Genomic DNA, 21,697 nt, shown 5'->3' on the forward strand with positions numbered 1-21,697 from the left:
AACTCTAACAATAAATAAATAAATAAACTTTCAGATTTTCAAGATTCTGTCAGTGTAACTTTACAATAAAGTAAGCTGATTTGGTTGTGTTTCTTATCTGGTATGTTCTGCAAAGCCAACTTCAGTCTTGTTTATCTTGACTGTTCCCTTGGCAGAATCTCTTTGTCCAGTCTTCTAAGGTCATTCTCACACCCCATTATACCTCCTTTATATTTACTTTCCAGAAACCAGGGTGGGTCCATTGTGAAATCCCAAAGGTGCTGTTTCAAAAGGCAACTGGACTTCCTTGGGTTTTTTGGAAGTGTTTCACTTTTCATCCAAAGAGCCTTTATTATTATTTTTTTTACATATATTACATTTTTAAAAACATTTGGTAAATTTAGAAGGATAATTTAATGCTGCTTTAATGGTACAAGGAGAAAGAAAACATTAACCTAGCAAAACCATTAGTAAAAGGACAATATTATCTATTATTTATCATATTATGTATAGATAAAAACAAGATAGTGTTTGATGCTATAGAATTTGACACTTCAACCAGGAATTTTTTAATGACTGAAAAGCTCATTTAAGCCTATTTAGTTAATAATATTCGCTGGCTGGGGAATTCTGGGAGTTGAAGTCCAAATATCTTCAAGTTGCCAAGGTTGGGAAACACTGCTATAGTGTAAATTGACTTTATGCTGTGATTTTAAAGATATACAGTAAAGCACTTTACTCTTTAAAAAACCCCAATAAAAGCCTCTGGATTAGAGTTTTGTAGGCTAAACACTTTCTCCATCTCACCTCTTTTTTGTTTTGGGAATTTATAGCAGATGTGCGAGACACGATAATGAAAACGTTGAACGGGAAATCTTGGGCAAGAAATACCAAGACACTAACTTCACAAAATGCAAAACCTGCAAACAAACCTCCATATGATGGTATCTGTTAATCCAACTTTGGAAATTATCTAGAAAAAAGAAAAACACAGCTGCACACTTTTTTGTTTAAAAGAGTGTTCAGCTAGGTCAGTCATGGCGAACCTTTTTTTGTTCATGTGCCAAAAGTGCTTGTGTGTGTGTGCATGCCCAACCCATTCCTTCCTCCCATGCATGCGCACAATCTCCCCCCCCCCCCCGGTCCCCGCACATGTGCACAGGCCTCACTGAAGCCTGGGACGGAGAAAAACATGGGCAAACCAGAAGTTCGGAAAAAGACTTCAAGTTTGCCTGCTGGTCTGGTTTTTTGCAATCCGGGGATTCAAGGAAGCTTCCCTGAAGCCTCCAGAGGGCAAAACAGCTTCTCCAAGGCCAAAATCAGCTGGCTAGCACATGCATGTATACTGGGGCTGACATAGGGCAGTGTTTCTCAACCTTGGCCACTTGAAGATATCTGGACTTCAACTCCCAGAATTCCCCAGCCAGCATTCGCTGGTTGGGGAATTCTGGGAGTTGAAGTCCAAATATTTATTTATTTATTTATTTATTTATTTATTTATTTATTCATTCATTCATTCATTCATTCATTCATTCATTCATTCATTCATTCATTCATTCATTCATTGTTAGAGTTGGAAGGGACCATGCAGGTCATCAAGTCCAACCCTCTGCCTAAGGAGGAACCCTATAGCATCCCAGCCAAATGGCAGTCCAATTTCCTCTTAAAAATGTCCATAATATTGGAGTTCACAACGTCCGCTGGTAGGTTGTTCCACTGGTTGATCGTTCTGACCGTCAGGAAGTTCTTCCTTATTTCCAGGTTGAATCTCTCCTTGGTCAGCTTCCAGCCGTTGTTCCTCATCCGGCTCTCCGGTGCCCTGGAGAATAAAGTGATCCCCTCCTCTCTGTGGCAACCCCTCGTATACTTGTAGACTGCTATCATGTCTGCTCTGGCCCTCCTTTTCTCTAGGCTATCCATGCCCAGTTCCTGCAATAAAGTATCTTCAAGTGGCCAAGGTTGGGAAACACTAACATAGGGCAATGCCCCACATGCCCTCTGATATGGCTCTGCGTGCCACCTGTGGCATGAGTGCCATAGTTTTTCCATCACTAAGGTGGTAGTCTACAGGTAACTTTTTCAGATTTCAGAAACTTAATCAGAGTCGGATCATATGATATTTGGGTGGGAAACAGACAAGAACTTTATTTATTAGATTTGTCTGCCCCTCTCCCCCTCATCTAAACTAGACTGTAGACCAGTGTTTCTCAACCTTAGCAACTTAGTAACCAAGGTTTACGAAGAGAGACTGCGGGAACTGGGCACGGATAGCCTAGAGAAAAAGAGGGCCAGAGCGGACATGATAGCAGTCTACAGGTATACGAGGGGTTGCCACAGAGAGGAGGGGATCACTTTATTCTCCAGGGCACCAGAGGGCTGGACGAGGAACAACGGCTGGAAGCTGACCAAGGAGAGATTCAACATGGAGATAAGGAGGAACTTCCTGACAGTCAGAACGATCAACCAGTGGAACAACCTACCAGCGGACGTTGTTAACTCCAACACTCTGGACATTTTTAAGAGAAGACTGAACTGCCACTTGACTGGTGTACTATAGGGTTCCTGCTTGGGCAGGGGGTTGAACTCGATGGCCTTCCTGGTCCCTTTCAACTTTAACAATAAATAAATAAATAAACTTTCAGATTTTCAAGATTCTGTCAGTGTAACTTTACAATAAAGTAAGCTGATTTGGTTGTGTTTCTTATCTGGTATGTTCTGCAAAGCCAACTTCAGTCTTGTTTATCTTGACTGTTCCCTTGGCAGAATCTCTTTGTCCAGTCTTCTAAGGTCATTCTCACACCCCATTATACCTCCTTTATATTTACTTTCCAGAAACCAGGGTGGGTCCATTGTGAAATCCCAAAGGTGCTGTTTCCAAAGGCAACTGGACTTCCTTGGGTTTTTTGGAAGTGTTTCACTTTTCATCCAAAGAGCCTTTATTATTATTATTTTTACATATATTACATTTTTAAAAACATTTGGTAACTATAGAAGGATAATTTAATGCTGCTTTAATGGTACAAGGAGAAAGAAAACAAAACATTAACCTAGCAAAACCATTAGTAAAAGGACAATATTATCTATTATTTATCATATTATGCATAGATATAAACAAGATAGTGTTTGATGCTATAGAATTTGACACTTCAACCAGGAATTTTTTAATGACTGAAAAGCTCATTTAAGCCTATTTAGTTAATAATATTCGCTGGCTGGGGAATTCTGGGAGTTGAAGTCCAAATATCTTCAAGTTGCCAAGGTTGGGAAACACTGCTATAGTGTAAATTGACTTTATGCTGTGATTTTAAAGCTATACAGTAAAGCACTTTACTCTTTAAAAAACCCCAATAAAAGCCTCTGGATTAGAGTTTTGTAGGCTAAACACTTTCTCCATCTCGCCTCTTTTTTGTTTTGGGAATTTATAGCAGATGTGCGAGACACGATAATGAAAACGTTGAACGGGAAATCTTGGGCAAGAAATACCAAGACACTAACTTCACAAAATGCAAAACCTGCAAACAACCCTCCATATGATGGTATCTGTTAATCCAACTTTGGAAATTATCTAGAAAAAAGAAAAACACAGCTGCACACTTTTTTGTTTAAAAGAGTGTTCAGCTATGTCAGTCATGGTGAACCTTTTTTTGTTCATGTGCCAAAAGTGCTTGTGTGTGTGTGCATGCCCAACCCATTCCTTCCTCCCATGCATGCGCACAATCTCCCCCCCCCCCGGTCCCCGCACATGTGCACAGGTCTCACTGAAGCCTGGGACGGAGAAAAACATGGGCAAACCAGAAGTTCGGAAAAAGACTTCAAGTTTGCCTGCTGGTCTGGTTTTTTGCAATCCGGGGATTCAAGGAAGCTTCCCTGAAGCCTCCAGAGGGCAAAACAGCTTCTCCAAGGCCAAAATCAGCTGGCTAGCACATGCATGTATACTGGGGCTGACATAGGGCAGTGTTTCTCAACCTTGGCCACTTGAAGATATCTGGACTTCAACTCCCAGAATTCCCCAGCCAGCATTTGCTGGCTGGGGAATTCTGGGAGTTGAAGTCCAAATATTTATTTATTTATTTATTTATTTATTTATTTATTCATTCATTCATTCATTCATTCATTCATTCATTCATTCATTCATTCATTCATTCATTGTTAGAGTTGGAAGGGACCATGCAGGTCATCAAGTCCAACCCTCTGCCTAAGGAGGAACCCTATAGCATCCCAGCCAAATGGCAGTCCAATTTCCTCTTAAAAATGTCCATAATATTGGAGTTCACAACGTCCGCTGGTAGGTTGTTCCACTGGTTGATCGTTCTGACCGTCAGGAAGTTCTTCCTTATTTCCAGGTTGAATCTCTCCTTGGTCAGCTTCCAGCCGTTGTTCCTCATCCGGCTCTCCGGTGCCCTGGAGAATAAAGTGATCCCCTCCTCTCTGTGGCAACCCCTCGTATACTTGTAGACTGCTATCATGTCTGCTCTGGCCCTCCTTTTCTCTAGGCTATCCATGCCCAGTTCCTGCAATAAAGTATCTTCAAGTGGCCAAGGTTGGGAAACACTAACATAGGGCAATGCCCCACATGCCCTCTGATATGGCTCTGCGTGCCACCTGTGGCATGAGTGCCATAGTTTTTCCATCACTAAGGTGGTAGTCTACAGGTAACTTTTTCAGATTTCAGAAACTTAATCAGAGTCGGATCATATGATATTTGGGTGGGAAACAGACAAGAACTTTATTTATTAGATTTGTCTGCCCCTCTCCCCCTCATCTAAACTAGACTGTAGACCAGTGTTTCTCAACCTTAGCAACTTAGTAACCAAGGTTTACGAAGAGAGACTGCGGGAACTGGGCACGGATAGCCTAGAGAAAAAGAGGGCCAGAGCGGACATGATAGCAGTCTACAGGTATACGAGGGGTTGCCACAGAGAGGAGGGGATCACTTTATTCTCCAGGGCACCAGAGGGCTGGACGAGGAACAACGGCTGGAAGCTGACCAAGGAGAGATTCAACATGGAGATAAGGAGGAACTTCCTGACAGTCAGAACGATCAACCAGTGGAACAACCTACCAGCGGACGTTGTTAACTCCAACACTCTGGACATTTTTAAGAGAAGACTGAACTGCCACTTGACTGGTGTACTATAGGGTTCCTGCTTGGGCAGGGGGTTGAACTCGATGGCCTTCCTGGTCCCTTTCAACTTTAACAATAAATAAATAAATAAACTTTCAGATTTTCAAGATTCTGTCAGTGTAACTTTACAATAAAGTAAGCTGATTTGGTTGTGTTTCTTATCTGGTATGTTCTGCAAAGCCAACTTCAGTCTTGTTTATCTTGACTGTTCCCTTGGCAGAATCTCTTTGTCCAGTCTTCTAAGGTCATTCTCACACCCCATTATACCTCCTTTATATTTACTTTCCAGAAACCAGGGTGGGTCCATTGTGAAATCCCAAAGGTGCTGTTTCCAAAGGCAACTGGACTTCCTTGGGTTTTTTGGAAGTGTTTCACTTTTCATCCAAAGAGCCTTTATTATTATTATTTTTACATATATTACATTTTTAAAAACATTTGGTAACTATAGAAGGATAATTTAATGCTGCTTTAATGGTACAAGGAGAAAGAAAAAAAAACATTAACCTAGCAAAACCATTAGTAAAAGGACAATATTATCTATTATTTATCATATTATGCATAGATATAAACAAGATAGTGTTTGATGCTATAGAATTTGACACTTCAACCAGGAATTTTTTAATGACTGAAAAGCTCATTTAAGCCTATTTAGTTAATAATATTCGCTGGCTGGGGAATTCTGGGAGTTGAAGTCCAAATATCTTCAAGTTGCCAAGGTTGGGAAACACTGCTATAGTGTAAATTGACTTTATGCTGTGATTTTAAAGCTATACAGTAAAGCACTTTACTCTTTAAAAAACCCCAATAAAAGCCTCTGGATTAGAGTTTTGTAGGCTAAACACTTTCTCCATCTCGCCTCTTTTTTGTTTTGGGAATTTATAGCAGATGTGCGAGACACGATAATGAAAACGTTGAACGGGAAATCTTGGGCAAGAAATACCAAGACACTAACTTCACAAAATGCAAAACCTGCAAACAACCCTCCATATGATGGTATCTGTTAATCCAACTTTGGAAATTATCTAGAAAAAAGAAAAACACAGCTGCACACTTTTTTGTTTAAAAGAGTGTTCAGCTATGTCAGTCATGGTGAACCTTTTTTTGTTCATGTGCCAAAAGTGCTTGTGTGTGTGTGCATGCCCAACCCATTCCTTCCTCCCATGCATGCGCACAATCTCCCCCCCCCCGGTCCCCGCACATGTGCACAGGTCTCACTGAAGCCTGGGACGGAGAAAAACATGGGCAAACCAGAAGTTCGGAAAAAGACTTCAAGTTTGCCTGCTGGTCTGGTTTTTTGCAATCCGGGGATTCAAGGAAGCTTCCCTGAAGCCTCCAGAGGGCAAAACAGCTTCTCCAAGGCCAAAATCAGCTGGCTAGCACATGCATGTATACTGGGGCTGACATAGGGCAGTGTTTCTCAACCTTGGCCACTTGAAGATATCTGGACTTCAACTCCCAGAATTCCCCAGCCAGCATTTGCTGGCTGGGGAATTCTGGGAGTTGAAGTCCAAATATTTATTTATTTATTTATTTATTTATTTATTTATTTATTCATTCATTCATTCATTCATTCATTCATTCATTCATTCATTCATTCATTGTTAGAGTTGGAAGGGACCATGCAGTCCATCAAGTCCAACCCTCTGCCTAAGGAGGAAACCTATAGCATCCCAGCCAAATGGCAGTCCAATTTCCTCTTAAAAATGTCCATAATATTGGAGTTCACAACATCCGCTGGTAGGTTGTTCCACTGGTTGATCGTTCTGACCGTCAGGAAGTTCTTCCTTATTTCCAGGTTGAATCTCTCCTTGGTCAGCTTCCAGCCGTTGTTCCTCATCCGGCTCTCCGGTGCCCTGGAGAATAAAGTGATCCCCTCCTCTCTGTGGCAACCCCTCGTATACCTGTAGACTGCTATCATGTCTGCTCTGGCCCTCCTTTTCTCTAGGCTATCCATGCCCAGTTCCTGCAATAAAATATCTTCAAGTGGCCAAGGTTGGGAAACACTAACATAGGGCAATGCCCCACATGCCCTCTGATATGGCTCTGCGTGCCACCTGTGGCATGAGTGCCATAGTTTTTCCATCACTAAGGTAGTAGTCTACAGGTAACTTTTTCAGATTTCAGAAACTTAATCAGAGTCAGATCATATGATATTTGGGTGGGAAACAGACAAGAACTTTATTTATTAGATTTGTCTGCCCCTCTCCCCCTCATCTAAACTAGACTGTAGACCAGTGTTTCTCAACCTTAGCAACTTAGTAACCAAGGCTTACGAAGAGAGACTGCGGGAACTGGGCATGGATAGCCTAGAGAAAAAGAGGGCCAGAGCGGACATGATAGCAGTCTACAGGTATACGAGGGGTTGCCACAGAGAGGAGGGGATCACTTTATTCTCCAGGGCACCAGAGGGCTGGACGAGGAACAACGGCTGGAAGCTGACCAAGGAGAGATTCAACATGGAGATAAGGAGGAACTTCCTGACAGTCAGAACGATCAACCAGTGGAACAACCTACCAGCGGACATTGTGAACTCCAATACTCTGGACATTTTTAAGAGGAAATTGGACTGCCATTTGGCTGGGATGCTATAGGGTTCCTGCTTAGGCAGGGGGTTGGACTTGATGACCCGCATGGTCCTTACCAACTCTAACAATCAATCAATCAATCAATCAATCAATCAATCAATCAATCAATCAATCAATCAATCAATTGGAAGATGTTTGGACCAGGCGGGGCAACTGGACCGCATCAGACCACACAAGCCAACCGAATGGGAAACGGACCAGCCAAGCAAGGAAAATGCTTTGTTTTGGGGATTTTTTTTTTAAAAAAATCTCTTTTCCTTTCTGCTCAGTGCAAATCAGCCAAGATCCAGGAAGCCTCAAAGTTTCTTGGGCTCGACCCAAAAATTGGGCTGGGGGAGGGGGAGGGAGAGAGAATTCTGTGCAACTTTAAATGAGGAACCACTACTAATTGCTTTTTTTTAAAAAAAAATCTATTTCCTTTTGGGTCACTTCCCTGGACTCCAACCCATCCTCCCGTTTAGGGGGAAGGAGAAGGAAGAAGATTATATCCCCACATATCAGCAGTACTAAATTATCTAACCCTGCCACTGGTGGCCTAGAGGTGGGGCTCTCGCCTCACAAATCGGGGTGGTTGTGAGTTCGATCCTAGGTAGAAGAGCCGGGGTGGCGGGGTGGCGAAATGGTTAGAGTACAGCACTGCAGGCTACTAACTGCTAGGTGTAGTTCAGCAGTTCAAATCTCACCACCAGCTCAAGATTGACTCAGCCTTCCATCTTCCGAGGTGAGTAAAATAAGGATCCAGATTGTTGGGGGCAAGAGGCTGATTCTGTAAACCGCTTAGAGAGGGCTATAAAAGCACTATGAAGCGGTATACAGTGATCCCTCGATTATCGCAAGGGTTCCGTTCCAAGACCCCTCGCGATAATCGATTTTTTGCGATGTAGGGTTGTGGAAGTAAAAACACCATCTGCGCATGCGCGCCCTTTTTTTTCATGGCCGTGCATGCGCAGATGGTGGAGTTTGCGTGGGCGGCGGGGAAGACCCAGGGAAGGTTCGTTCGGCCGCCCAGCAGCTGATCTGCTCGGCAGCGCAGCGAGGAGCCGAATCGGGGTTTCCCCTTTGCGTGGGCGGCGGGGAAACCCCAATCTTCGTCTGCTTGCTACTGCTGCGGCCGCCCAGCAGCTGATCTGCTCGGCAGTGCAGCAGCAGCGAGCAGACGAAGATCGGGGTTTCCCCGCTGCCCACGCAAAGGGGAAACCCCGATTCGGCTCCTCGCTGCGCTGCCGAGCAGATCAGCTGCTGGGCGGCCGAACGAACCTTCCCTGGGTCTTCCTCGCTGATGCCCCCGCTCGCCCGCCTGCCCGCCCGCCGCCCGCCAGCAAGAGGGGGAGAGATAGAGAAAGAGAGAGAAGGAAAGAAAGAGATGAGAGAGGGAGGAAGAGAGTGTGAGAGAGGAAGAAGCAAGATAGAGAAAGAGAGAGAGAAAGAAAGATGAGAAAGGAAGGAAGAGAGTGACGTCATCGGGTGGGGAAAATCGCGATATAGCGTTTCGCGAAGAACGAGATCGCGAAAATCGAGGGATCACTGTATAAGTCTAAATGCTATTGCCATTGCTATAGAGGCAAGTCTCCCTCTTGGGCAAGGGGGTTAGAATAGATGGCCTCCAAGACCTCTTCCAACTCTTGCCAATCTGATTCAAGAAGAATAGGAAAAACTGAATGGAAGCAGAGAGGCAGATGTAAGGGTCTCTGCTTGGGCAAGGGGGTTGGACTAGATGACCTCTAAGATCCCTTCCAGCTCTTGTCAATCTGATTCAAGAAGAAGAACAGGAAAATCTGAGGGTCACCCTCTTCGGCAAGGGGGTTGGACTAGATGACCTCCAAGATCCCTTCCAATTCTTGTCAATCCGATTCAAGAAGAAGAGAAAAAAGTGAATCAAAGTGGAGAGGCAGATATGAGGGTCTCTCGCTTGGGCAGGGGGTAAGACTAGATGACCTCCAAGATCCCCTTCCAACTCTTGTCAATCCGATTCAAGGGTCTCCCGCTTGGCCAGGGGGGCTGGATTAGATGACCTCCAAGATCCCCTTCCAATTCCAGAATCCAACAATCTGATTCACGAAGAACAGGAAAAACTGAATGGAAGCAGGGAGGCAGATGTGAAAGGGTCTCCTGCTTGGGCAAGGGGGCTGGACTCGATGGCCTCCAAGATCCCCTTCCAACTCTGGTTAATCCGATTCAAGAAGAAGAGGAGGAAAATCTGAAGAACAGGAAAAACGGAATCAAAGCCGAGAGGCAGATGTTCTCTTTGGCAAGGGGGTTGGACTAAATGACCTTGCAAGATCCCTTCCAACTCTTATAAATCTGATACAAGAAAAAGAAGATGAAAACTGAATTGAAGTGGAGAGGCAGATATGAGGGTCTGCCGCTTGGGCAAGGGGGCTGGACTACATGACCTCCAAAATCCCCTTCCAACTCCAGAATCCAACAATCTGATTCAAGAAGAACAGGAAAAAATGAATTGAAGCGGAGAGGCAGTTGTAAGGGTCCCCCACTTGTGCAAGGAGGTTGAACCAGATGACCTCCAAGATCCCTTTCCAACTCTTGTCAATCCCATTCAAGGGTCTCCTGCTTTTGCAAGAGGGTTGGACTAGATGACCTCCAAGATCCCCTTCCAACTCTTGTCAATCCCATTCAAGGGTCTCCTGCTTTTGCAAGAGGGTTGGACTAGATGACCTCCAAGATCCCCTTCCAATTCTTGTCAATCCGATTCACGGGTCTCCCGCTTGGCCAGGGGGTTGGATCCGATTCAAGCAGAAGAACAGGAAAAACCGAAGCGGAGAAGGGGGAGGAGGAGGTAGGGTAGGGGGTGGGCGCTCCAGAAACGCCCCCTTCCACCCCTCGCTCGTCCGCTCCGGCGTTCCGAAGGTGTCGCTAACCGCGGCGCGATCGTCTCCCCGACCCGCCTTCCTCCTCCTCCTCCTCCCCCCCCGCTCCCCAGCGCCCCTCCCCTCGGCCCGACCTCCAGGCGGAATTGGCTTGCGCCGTGCCCGCCGCCGCAGCCACCGCTAATCCGGAGCTGCATGCCGCCGCCTTCTTCGGCCGCTGCCGCCGGGCCGGACGGAGGGGGACGCTGCCGGCCAGGCTGCGCTGGTGCTGCAACCACGTGGCCTCCGCAGCCCGGCTGTCACCCGACAACGAGGAAGCCTCCGGGGGACCCTTCTCCTCTTTCTCCTTCTCCCCTTGGATCACCCCGGAGGAAGCCAGGTGAGTCCGCCCCAAAGCAAGGCTGGCTCTGTGTGTGTGCTTGTATATGGGAACCTCGCAGATCGGGCTCCTTCTACCCATTGAGACTACAAAACCCATCCGCCCCGCCTCGTCGCTTTGCCCAAATGTCAAGTGGGGGTTTTGTGTGTGTGTGTGTGTGTGTGTGTGTGTGTGTGATTGTTTTTGTTTTTCTTTCTGCGAGGCGAGCCGAAGGGATCCAAGCTGCGCGCATCGGGAGCGCAGGATTCCGGGGTGGGTGGGTAGGTGGGATGCGCGTCTTGGCACTGGCCGCCCCCGGCTTGGGGTTGGGGTGGTGGGCGCGGAGCCGAGGGAGCGGGCGCGTCCGAGAGAAAGCGCTCCTCTTCGGGAGGTCGGCGGAAGGAAGCCGCTTTAAAATGTGCCGGCGATCGCGAGCGAAAGCCTTGGATTGTGTGCTTCCGAAGAAGGCCGACTGGGGAGAAGAATTGGAATAATAATAATAATAATAATAATAATAATAATAATAATAATAATAATAATAATAATAATAATAATAATAATAATAATAGTTTGTTTACAAAAATAATATTTGTTTGTTGTGAGCCGCCCCAGTCCACGTAGAGGGGCAGCATACAAATTCAATCAAATCAAATCAAATCAATCAACCAATCAATCAATCAATAACAATAACAATATAAGTATAACAATAATAATAGGGGAGAGAAGGAGTAATAAAGTTGAGAGAGGGGAGTGTTGAGTCAGACTAAAGACTTAAGAGTTGAAAAAGGTGCAAAATGAGATATAGGTTTATGAAATATTAAAAACGCATATGTATCTTATTGGAATCCAATGCATGATACCATGGTATTTCGAGACTGAAGGATGCCACTATATGTATCTTATTGATATATTTTAAGGCATATGTGTTTTGTTATAAAAATAGAATTTGTGGATAAAAATGAAAATAATTTAATAATAATAATAATAATAATAATAATAATAATAATAGCCCCGAATCTTCGGAGAAGGGTGACATACAAATGTAATAAATAAATAAATAGCAATAACAATAACAATATAACTATAACTGTAGCAATAATAATAGAGGACAGAAGGAGTAAGAAAGTTGAGAGAGGAGAGTGTAGAGTCAGACTGAAGACTTAAGAGTTGAAAAAGGTGCAAAATAAGATATAGGTTTATGAAATATTGAAAACGCATATGTGTCTTATTGGAATCCATGACACCATGGTCTTTCGAGACTGAAGGATGCCACTGTATATATCTTATTGACATATTTTAAGGTGTATGTATTTTGTTATAAAAATAGAATTTGTGGAGAAAAATGAAAATAATCTAGTAATAATAATTAATGATTTATAATTAATAAATAATAATAATAATAATAATAGTAATAATAATAATAATAATCATCATCATCATCATCATGGGGAGAGAATGAGTAAGAAAGTAGGAAGAGGGGATGAAGGTTGAGAGGGGGGAGTGTTGAGTCAGACTGAAGAATTAATTAAGAGTTGAAAAAGGTGCAAAATAAGATATTGGTTTATGAAATATTGAAAATGTATATGTGTCTAATTGATATATTTTAAGGCGGATGCATTGTGTGATAAAGGAATTTGTGGAGAAAAAGAATAATAATAACAATAATAACAATAACAACAACAATAACAATAATAACAATAGCAGCAGCAGAATAGGCTCTAGAGGAGAAGGAGGCAGCTGGAGAAGCAAGTTGACAGCAGAGTCCAGTGAGGGGTGGTGGTGGTGGTGGGAGGAGCAGCCATGTGCCCAGTGCTTTCCACGCCCACATCAAGGCCTCGTGTGGAAGTCTTTTAATGTTCCCTTCAAGGATGGGGGTTCCTGATTGCCCTGGCTGCAGCCACCTAAAGAGGAGCTTGGTTACAGACAGTGAAGGTTGAGCCTAAAAGTCAGAGATTGAAAGAGAGCATCTGCAGTCTTTGGGATGCTGAAAGGTGTATCTAGATTGTTTGTTTGTTTGTTTGTTTGTCAAACAAGAGTTGTAAACCTAATCCTATGTAGCTTCTGCTCTGGCAATCTCTCACTACTTACCAGAGCTTACAAAACTTTCGCTAGACCCATCTTCGAATACATCTGTTTGGAACCCATATCGCATCTCAGACATTAACACCCTTGAAAATGTCCAAAGATACTTCACCAGAAGAGCCCTTCACTCCTCCACTCGAAACAGAATACCCTATGAGACTAGACTTTCAATCCTGGGCCTAGAGAGTTTAGAACTAAGACGCCTTAAACAAGATCTAAGTATTGCCCACAAGATCATATGCTGCAACGTCCTGCCTGTCGGCGACTACTTCACCTTCAACCACAACAACACAAGAGCACACAACAGATTTAAACTTAATATTAACCGCTCCAAACGTGACTGTAAAAAATATGACTTCAGTAACCGAGTTGTCGAAGCATGGAACTCCTTACCGGACTCCATAGTGTCATCCCAAAACCCCCAACACTTTACCCTTAGATTAACTACGGTTGACCTATCCAGATTCCTGAGAGGTCAGTAAGGGGCGAGTACAAGTGCACTAGAGTGCCTTCCGTCCCCTGTCCTATTGCTCTCCTATATCTCCTATACCTTTCTTCTATTCCTATATCTCTTCTTCTATTCTTTCATTGATATGTTCTATTACTATATCTTCTTTTCTATTCTTTCATAGATAGATTTTACTATGAGTATCTCCTCTATAACCTTCATCGTGTATTTTACTATGTGTGTGTGTGTCTATATATATGTCAAATGTTTTTTTAGCTGGAAATTTTAAATTAAGGGAGACTAGGATAGTCCCATTTCGGCCTTGTTCTGGCCTCATTAGCTAGCCACACCCTTCCTTACTATACAGTGTTCCCTCGATTTCCGTGGGGGATGCGTTCCAAGACTGCCCGCGAAAGTCGAATTTCCGCGAAGTAGAGATGCGGAAGTAAATACACCATTTTTGGCTATGGACAGTATCACAAGCCATCCCTTAAGACTTTAAACCCCTAAATTGCCATTTCCCATTCCCTTAACAACCATTTACTCACCATTATTACTGGTACTCACCATTGAATAAGACACTTAGTGATCCTGATATTTATAAACATAATTATTTATTAACAATATTTTTTTTTTGTTATTTATTTGCAAAAATTATTAGTTTGGCGATGACATATGACGTCATTGGGTGGGAAAAACCGTGGTATAGGGGGAAAAGCCGCAAAGTATTTTTTAATTAATATTTTTTTAAAAACCATGGTATAGGCTATTCGCGAAGTTCGAACCCGTGAAAATCGAGGGAACACTGTACAGTGATCCCCCGGTTATTGCGTCCCCAACCATTGCGAACAGGGTAATTTGCGATTTTTGAACCCGGAAGTCAAAACACCATCTACGCATGCGTGCCCTTTTTTTCTATGGGCACGCATGCGTAGATGGGGCCCGGCAGATCAGCTGCTGGGCGGCTTCCCTGGGTCTTCCCCCTCTTGCTGGCGGGAGGGCGAGCAGCGGGCATCAGCAAGGAGTTTCCCCACCGCCCATGCAAACTCCTCGCTGCCGCCCGCCCTTCGCCCGCCCACGCCGTTCATTCTCGCCGCTTTCGAGCTGAGTCCTGAAGCGAATTCGCTCCAGGACTCAGCTCGAAAGCGCCGAGAGCCAGCGGGGACAAGCCGTTCGCTGGCGCTGGCTGTCGGCGCTTTTGAGCTGAGTCCTGAAGCGAATTCGCTCCAGGACTCAGCTCGAAAGCGCCGAGAGCCAGCGGGGACAAGCCGTTCGCTGGCGCTGGCTGTCGGCGCTTTTGAGCTGAGTCCTGAAGCGAATTCGCTCCAGGACTCAGCTCGAAAGCGCCGAGAGCCAGCGGGGACAAGCCGTTCGCTGGCGCTGGCTCTCGGCGCTTTTGAGCTGAGTCCTGAAGCGAATTCGCTCCAGGACTCAGCTCGAAAGCGCCGAGAGCCAGCGGGGACAAGCCGTTCGCTGGCGCTGGCTCTCGGCGCTTTTGAGCTGAGTCCTGAAGCGAATTCGCTCCAGGACTCAGCTCAAAAGCGCCGAGAGCCAGCGGGGACAAGCCGTTCGCTGGTGCTGGCTCTCGGCGCTTTTGAGCTGAGTCCTGAAGCGAATTCGCTCCAGGACTCAGCTCAAAAGCGCCGAGAGCCAGCGCCAGCGAACGGCTTGTCCGCCGCCTGCCTGCCCGCTAGCGAGGAGCCGAAGATTGGGGGCGGCGCGGCTGTTTTAAAATGTCGCCTCTGGCATGGGGGGCTTGCCAGCACCCCCCGGACCCCCAACCCGGGTTTGGGGGGCTTCTAGGAAGCCCCCCATGCCGGCGGCGATGTTTTAAAACAGCCGCGCCGCCCCCAATCTTCGGCTCCTCGCTAGCGCTGCGGGAGTAAAAACACCATCTGCACATGCGCAGATGGTGTTTTTACTTCCGCAGCGCTACTTCGCGAAAACCCGCTCATTGCGGGGGGTCCTGGAACGGAACCCTCGCAACGAGCGGGGGATCACTGTATATGGTTTTTTTTATGTCGGATCACCCTGGTATATTTAAGGAACGTCACAGCTCCTTTTTGCCTCTAGGCCCAACCCAGGACCACTTCAAGGCAGTTAATATATTTATAGCCGACAACTATATTCTGTATGTAAATATACCAGGGTGATCTGACATAAAAAAACATATAGCCCCTCCCTGGTACAGAAGATGTAAGGCCGAAATGGGACATCCTAGTCTCCCTTAATTTTAAAATTCCAGCTAAAAAAACATTTGACATATATATACCCACTAAAACCCTCATTGTGTATTGGACAAAATAAATAAATAAATAAAATAAATAAAAAATAAAAAATAAAAACATGTACAAGATAGCAGGTATTGGTATGAACATAAACAAAAAGCAAAGTAGGAACAGGTAAATTGGGACAATAAGGACCGTAAGACAGGGATGGTAGGCACAAGGGAGCGCTTATGCACGCCCTTTACAGATCTCTTAGGAATGGCCAGAGACCACTCTAAAAGTCAGAGGTTGAAAGGGAGCATTTGCAAGCTTCGTTATGCTGAAAGGTGCATTCTAGATTATCTTCAGCGCCTTTCATCTTCCTTTTGTGTGTGTGTTTATATATCTGTGTTGGTTTCTGGCCAGGCTGATTGCAGCAATGGAAGAAAACAGCTTGGGCATCCTGCAACAGAGGGCAGCTGAGCTGGAGTGCATGGCAGAGGTTCTTCTGACAGGGGAACAGCTACGGTAAGGATGTGGCTTTTCACAAGCACATATTCTACATCTCCCTCCTTCCCGCCGTCTCCATCTCTCTCTATCTCTCTCCTTCCCTCCCTCCCTTCCCCCTTTCTCTGTATCTCTCTGTCTCTGCCCTGGCCATTTCTCCACCCCCAACCGTCTCCCTTACCTTCTCAGGCCAGGTGAGGAGTGACTGAGAGGGGAGGGCAAAGGGCGGGGCGAGCCAGTGGTGGCATCACCCGACAGGGAGCCACAGCAGAGGACCCAAAGAGCCACATGCAGCTCCGGAGGTTGTGGACACCTGCTCTATACTCGGGCATGTAGCTTTAATAGTCTATTCCGGAGGTGTCAAACTCAAGGCCTGGGGGCCTGGGGGCCAGATCTGGTCCACGGGGTACAGTGGTACCTCTACTTATGAACTTAATTCGTTCCGTGACCAGGTTCTTAAGTAGAAAAGTTTGTAAGAAGAAGCAATTTTTCCCATAGGAATCAATGTCAAAGGACATAATGAGTGCGACTGGGGAAACCACAAGGAGGGTGGAGGACCTGTTTCCTCCCAGGAGATTCCTAGAGAGGCCCCACGGAGGCTTCTCCCAGCCTTTTCCGGCCCTGTTTCCTCCCAGGAGATTCCTAGAGAGGCCCCACGGAGGCTTCTCCCAGCCTTTTCTGGCCCTGTTTCCTCCCAGGAGATTCCTAGAGAGGCCCCACGGAGGCTTCTCCCAGCCTTTTCTGGCCCTGTTTCCTCCCAGGAGATTCCTAGAGAGGCCCCACGGAGGCTTCTCCCAGCCTTTTCTGGCCCTGTTTCCTCCCAGGAGATTCCTAGAGAGGCCCCACGGAGGCTTCTCCCTGCCTTTTCTGGCCCTGTTTCCTCCCAGGAGATTCCTAGAGAGGCCCCACGGAGGCTTCTCCCTGCCTTTTCTGCTTACAGTTTCGGAGGCTCGGGTTTGTAAGTGGAAAATGGTTCTTGAGAAGAGGCAAAAAAATCCTGAACACCCAGTTCTTATCTAGAAAAGTTCATAAGTAGAGGCATTCTTAGATAGAGGTATTTAGATCAGGGCCGCAGGCTTGCCTTAACAACAACAAAAAACTGCCCCTGCCCCCGGTCACATGATCGTCAAGCCACTCCCACCTGGTCACATGGCCAGCAAGCCACACCCACAAAATGAGCCAAATCCACAGTGTGGTAGTTAAATTTTTTGCAGCCGTTCACGATGGGGGGGGGGGGGAATGCTGCAAACAGTCATAAAGTGTGAGTACTGGTCATAAGTCACTTTTTTCAGTGCACTTGTAACATTGAATGGTTCATTAAATAAATGTTTGTCAGTTGAGAACTACCTACGCTAACTTTGAAAACGAATCTTCAAAACTCCAGCGATAAGAAGAGCCATGCTGAATGGGGCCAAAGCCCATCGAGTCCAGCATTCTGTGTCACACAGTGGCCCACCAATTGTCCTTGGGGATCTTGAGCAGAAAGAGAAGGCAACACCCTCCCTTTCCCTTGACCCCCAACAAATGGTACTCAAGGGAATCCTGCCTGCCACAACCAACATAGAGGCAGCACATGGATATCCGTTTCAATAACCACCGAATAACACAGTGGAAGTATCTATTGAAACAGAAGGAATGTTTTGAAACAGTTTGGCGGGCCCCAGGGGAAGAGCCTTCTCTGTGGCGGCCCCAGCCCTCTGGAATCAACTCCCCCCGGAGATTAGAACGGCCCCCACACTCCTTGTCTTTCGCAAATTACTCAAGACCCACCTTTATCGCCAGGCATGGGGGAACTGAGACATCCTCCCCCAGGCTTTTATATTTTATGTTTGGTATGTATGTGTTGTATGGTTTTAAATTGTTGGGGTTTTAGATATGTTTTATTTTAATATTAGATTTGTCTCACTGTTGTATTGTTTTTGTATTACTGTTGTGAGCCGCCCCGAGTCTTCGGAGAGGGGCGGCATACAAATCTAATAAATATTAATAATACTAATACTAATACAGTGATCCCTCTATTATCGCGAGGGTTCCGTTCCAAGACCCCTCGCGATAATCGATTTTTCGCAATGTAGGGTTGCGGAAGTAAAAACACCATCTGCGCATGCGCGTCCTTTTTTCTATGGCCGCGCATGCGTAGATGGTGGAGTTTGCGTTCCCCGCCGCCCACGCAAAGGGGAAACCCCGATTCGGCTCCTCGCTGCTGCTGCGCTACCGAGCAGATCAGCTGCTGGGCGGCCGAAGGAACCTTCCCTGGGTCTTCCCGGCCGCCCACGCAAAGGGGAAACCCCGGCTCCTCGCTGATGCCCCCGCTCGCCCGCCCGCCGCCCGCCAGCAAGAGGGGGAGAGATAGAGAAAGAGAGAGAAGGAAAGAAAGAGATGAGAGAGGGAGGAAGAGAGTGTGAGAGAGGAAGAAGCAAGATAGAGAAAGAGAGAGAGAAAGAAAGATGAGAAAGGAAGGAAGAGAGTGACGTCATCGGGTGGAAAAATCGCAATATAGCGTTTCGCGAAGATCGAGATCGTGAAACTCGAGGGATCACTGTACTACTACTACTACTACTACTACTACTAATAATGATGATAATTATTATTATTATTATTATTATTATTATTATTATTATTATTATTATTATTATTTTAGTTTGGGAGGGTGGGAGGGAGAGGAAGGATAGAAATGGCCACAAGAAGAAAAAAAAAAGCATCCCTTTTACATTATTTTATTTTTTATCTCCACCCACCTAGTCAGGGGGGGTTTGCTTAGGATTTCCCAGAGTTGCTCTTAACATAATGTTCCTTGAATTCATGCAATTAGCATAACAAACAGTTTGGCTTTTAGTGAAGAAGTTCCAAGCTGGCCAACATGTTGGAGCTGAGCTAGGACAATGGCTTGCGTGCCAGCAGATATGGCTCCATGTGCCACCTGTGGCACCCATGCCATAGGTTCGCCATCACTGCTCTATATCATTCTACACCTGTGATGGTGAACCTATGGCACACGTGCCATAGGTGGCACACAAAGCCGTATCTGAGGGCACGCGAGGCTTTGCCCTTTGTCAGCTCCAACATGGATCCCTGCTTCAGATGTGTGGATCTTTCAGCTGTGGCGAGGGAGGTGTTTGCCCAGGTTCGCCTGGTGCACCAGTTGCGGCCCTATCTGGACCGGGACTCACTGCTCACAGTCACTCATGCCCTCATCACCTCGAGTTTCGGCTACTGTAATGCTCTCCACATGGGACTACCTTTGAAAAGTGTTCGGAAACTTCAGATCATGCAGAATGCAGCTGCGAGAGCAATCATGGGCTTCCCAAGATATGCCCATGTTACACCAACACTCCGCAGTCTGCATTGGTTACCGATCAATTTCCGGTCACAATTCAAAGTGTTGGTTATGACCTATAAAGCCCTTCATTGCATCGGACCAGAATATCTCCGGGACCGCCTTCTGCCGCACGAATCCCAGCGACCGGTTAGGTCCCACAGAGTTGGCCTTCTTCGGGTCCCATCGACTAAGCAATGTCGTTTGGTGGGACCCAGGAGAAAAGCCTTCTCTGTGGCGGCCCCGACCCTCTGAACCCAACTCCCCCCAGATATCAGAGTTGCCTCCACCCTCCTTGCCTTTCGCAAACTCCTTAAAACCCACCTCTGTCGTCAGGCATGGGGGAATTGAAATTTCCCTTCCCTCTAGGCTTATAGAATTTATACATGGTATGCTTGTATGTATGAGTGGTTCTTTAAATTGGGGTTTTTTAAGATTGTTTTTAATATTAGATTTGTTTTCATTGTCTTTTCATTGTTGTTAGCCGCCCCGAGTCTTCGGGGGGGGGGGCATACAAATCTAATAAATAAATAAATAAATAAATTCATGCTGACTGAGAAATTCGGGGAGCCGAAGTCCAAAGCACTGGTCAACATCTTCAGTGTAGGAGTAAGGAAGAATCAATTGTGCCTTCTGTTTGCAGACGAATAACACGCGAGTGAAATTTCTACCCACCTATATCTGATTTGCAATGGAGATCAGCACTGTTATGAGTCGGCCCCGGTTTTTGCTTTGTAAGGGTTGTTGTGTGTGATGTTTGCCGAGATCTCTGGATTGTTGCTTCACTGCTAGAGGATTCTGCCTTTCCTAAAGGAGAGTGGATTAATGGTCCTTTGATCTTATCAGCCTGCGTCCATATGAGCTCCCCTAATTTCATTTTGGTCAACAAACAGGCATGTGGTTTTTCCAGATCTTCCTCGAGCTATTCTGCACATTATCAGATGGCTAAAGCACACATTCCATTTATCCTGGCCTCTTTCTCAAAAGATTAAAAAGGCACATTTTTCTTTTTTTTTTAATTTAAAAATAAATTTTATTTAAATACGTATACACACACAACACAGAAAACAAAACAAAAAGGTTTAAAAAGAAAATTTCAACACAGTTACTCTTCAGAAAGACCATGACTTTGTGTCTGAATGGTCAAACATCTGGCAACTCCAAATCTCAACCCAAAAATGCTCTGTCCTACACATTGGCAAAAAGAATCAGAACACCAAATGCAGGCTGAATAAACAAGACCTTACAGACAAACATCACTCAGTAAAAGACCTTGGAATACTCATATCAAATGACCTAATTGCCAAAGCCCACTGCAACAACATCACCAAAAAGGCTTCAAGAGTTGTTAACCTAATCCTAAGTAGCTTCTGCTCCGGTAATCTCACAATACTAACCAGAGCATACAAAACTTTCGCCAGACCAATCCTTGAATACAGCTCAGCTGTCTGGAACCTACACCGCATTTCGGACATAAACACTCTACAAAGTATCCAGAAATACTTTGCTAGAAGAGCCCTCCACTCCTCCACTCGCAATAGAATACCCTACAAGCAACTAGACTTACAATCCTAGGTTTAGAAAGCTTAGAACTACGTCGCCTTAAACGCGACCTAAACATAGCCCATAAAAACACCTGTTACAACATCCTTCCTGTCAACGACTACTTCAGCTTCAACCACAACAACACACGAGCACACAACAGATACAAACTTAAAGCAAACGGCTCCAAACTCGACTGCAGGAAATAAGACTTTAGTAACCGAGTGGTTGATGCATGGAACTCATTACCAGATTCTGTAGTATCATCACCTAACCCCCAAAACTTTACCCTTAGAGTATCCACTGTTGACCTCACCTGATTCCTAAGAGGTCGGTAAGGGGTGTGCATAGGTGCACCAGAGTGCCTACCGTCCCCTGTCCTTATGTTTCTCTCTTACTAGTATCATGCATATAAACATTGTTGCTACCAATACGTACTTCACAAAATAAATAAATAAATAAAATAAAATACACATTGATCTGGTCGCCTAATGCAGTGTTTCCCAACCTTGGCAACTTGAAGATATCTGGACTTCAACTCCCAGAATTTATTTATTTATTTATTTATTAGATTTGTATGCCGCCCCTCTCCGTAGACTCGGGGCGGCTCACAGCAACAATAAAACAACGTACAACAAATCTAATAATTTAAAAACACTAAAACCCCCATTATTAAAAGCAAACATACACACAAACATACCATACATAAACTGTATAGGCCCG

The 21,697-nt window shown here is 45.4% G+C and overlaps 1 protein-coding gene across 1 annotated transcript in view; it reads left to right on the forward strand.

Moving 5' to 3' along the window:
- The first annotated feature begins 10,536 nt into the window (after window positions 1-10,536).
- The window catches only part of DEPTOR (DEP domain containing MTOR interacting protein), a 127,470-nt gene continuing 116,309 nt past the window's right edge, over window positions 10,537-21,697 (forward strand). The window contains exons 1-2 of the mRNA XM_070748241.1: window positions 10,537-10,893; window positions 16,036-16,137. Coding sequence (XP_070604342.1) covers window positions 16,049-16,137 — 89 coding nt within the window. The 5' untranslated portion in view covers window positions 10,537-10,893; window positions 16,036-16,048. The remainder of the gene's footprint in view (window positions 10,894-16,035; window positions 16,138-21,697) is intronic.

This window comes from Erythrolamprus reginae, chromosome 3 (assembly GCF_031021105.1).
Source record: "Erythrolamprus reginae isolate rEryReg1 chromosome 3, rEryReg1.hap1, whole genome shotgun sequence".
Taxonomy (NCBI): Eukaryota; Metazoa; Chordata; class Lepidosauria; order Squamata; family Dipsadidae; genus Erythrolamprus; species Erythrolamprus reginae.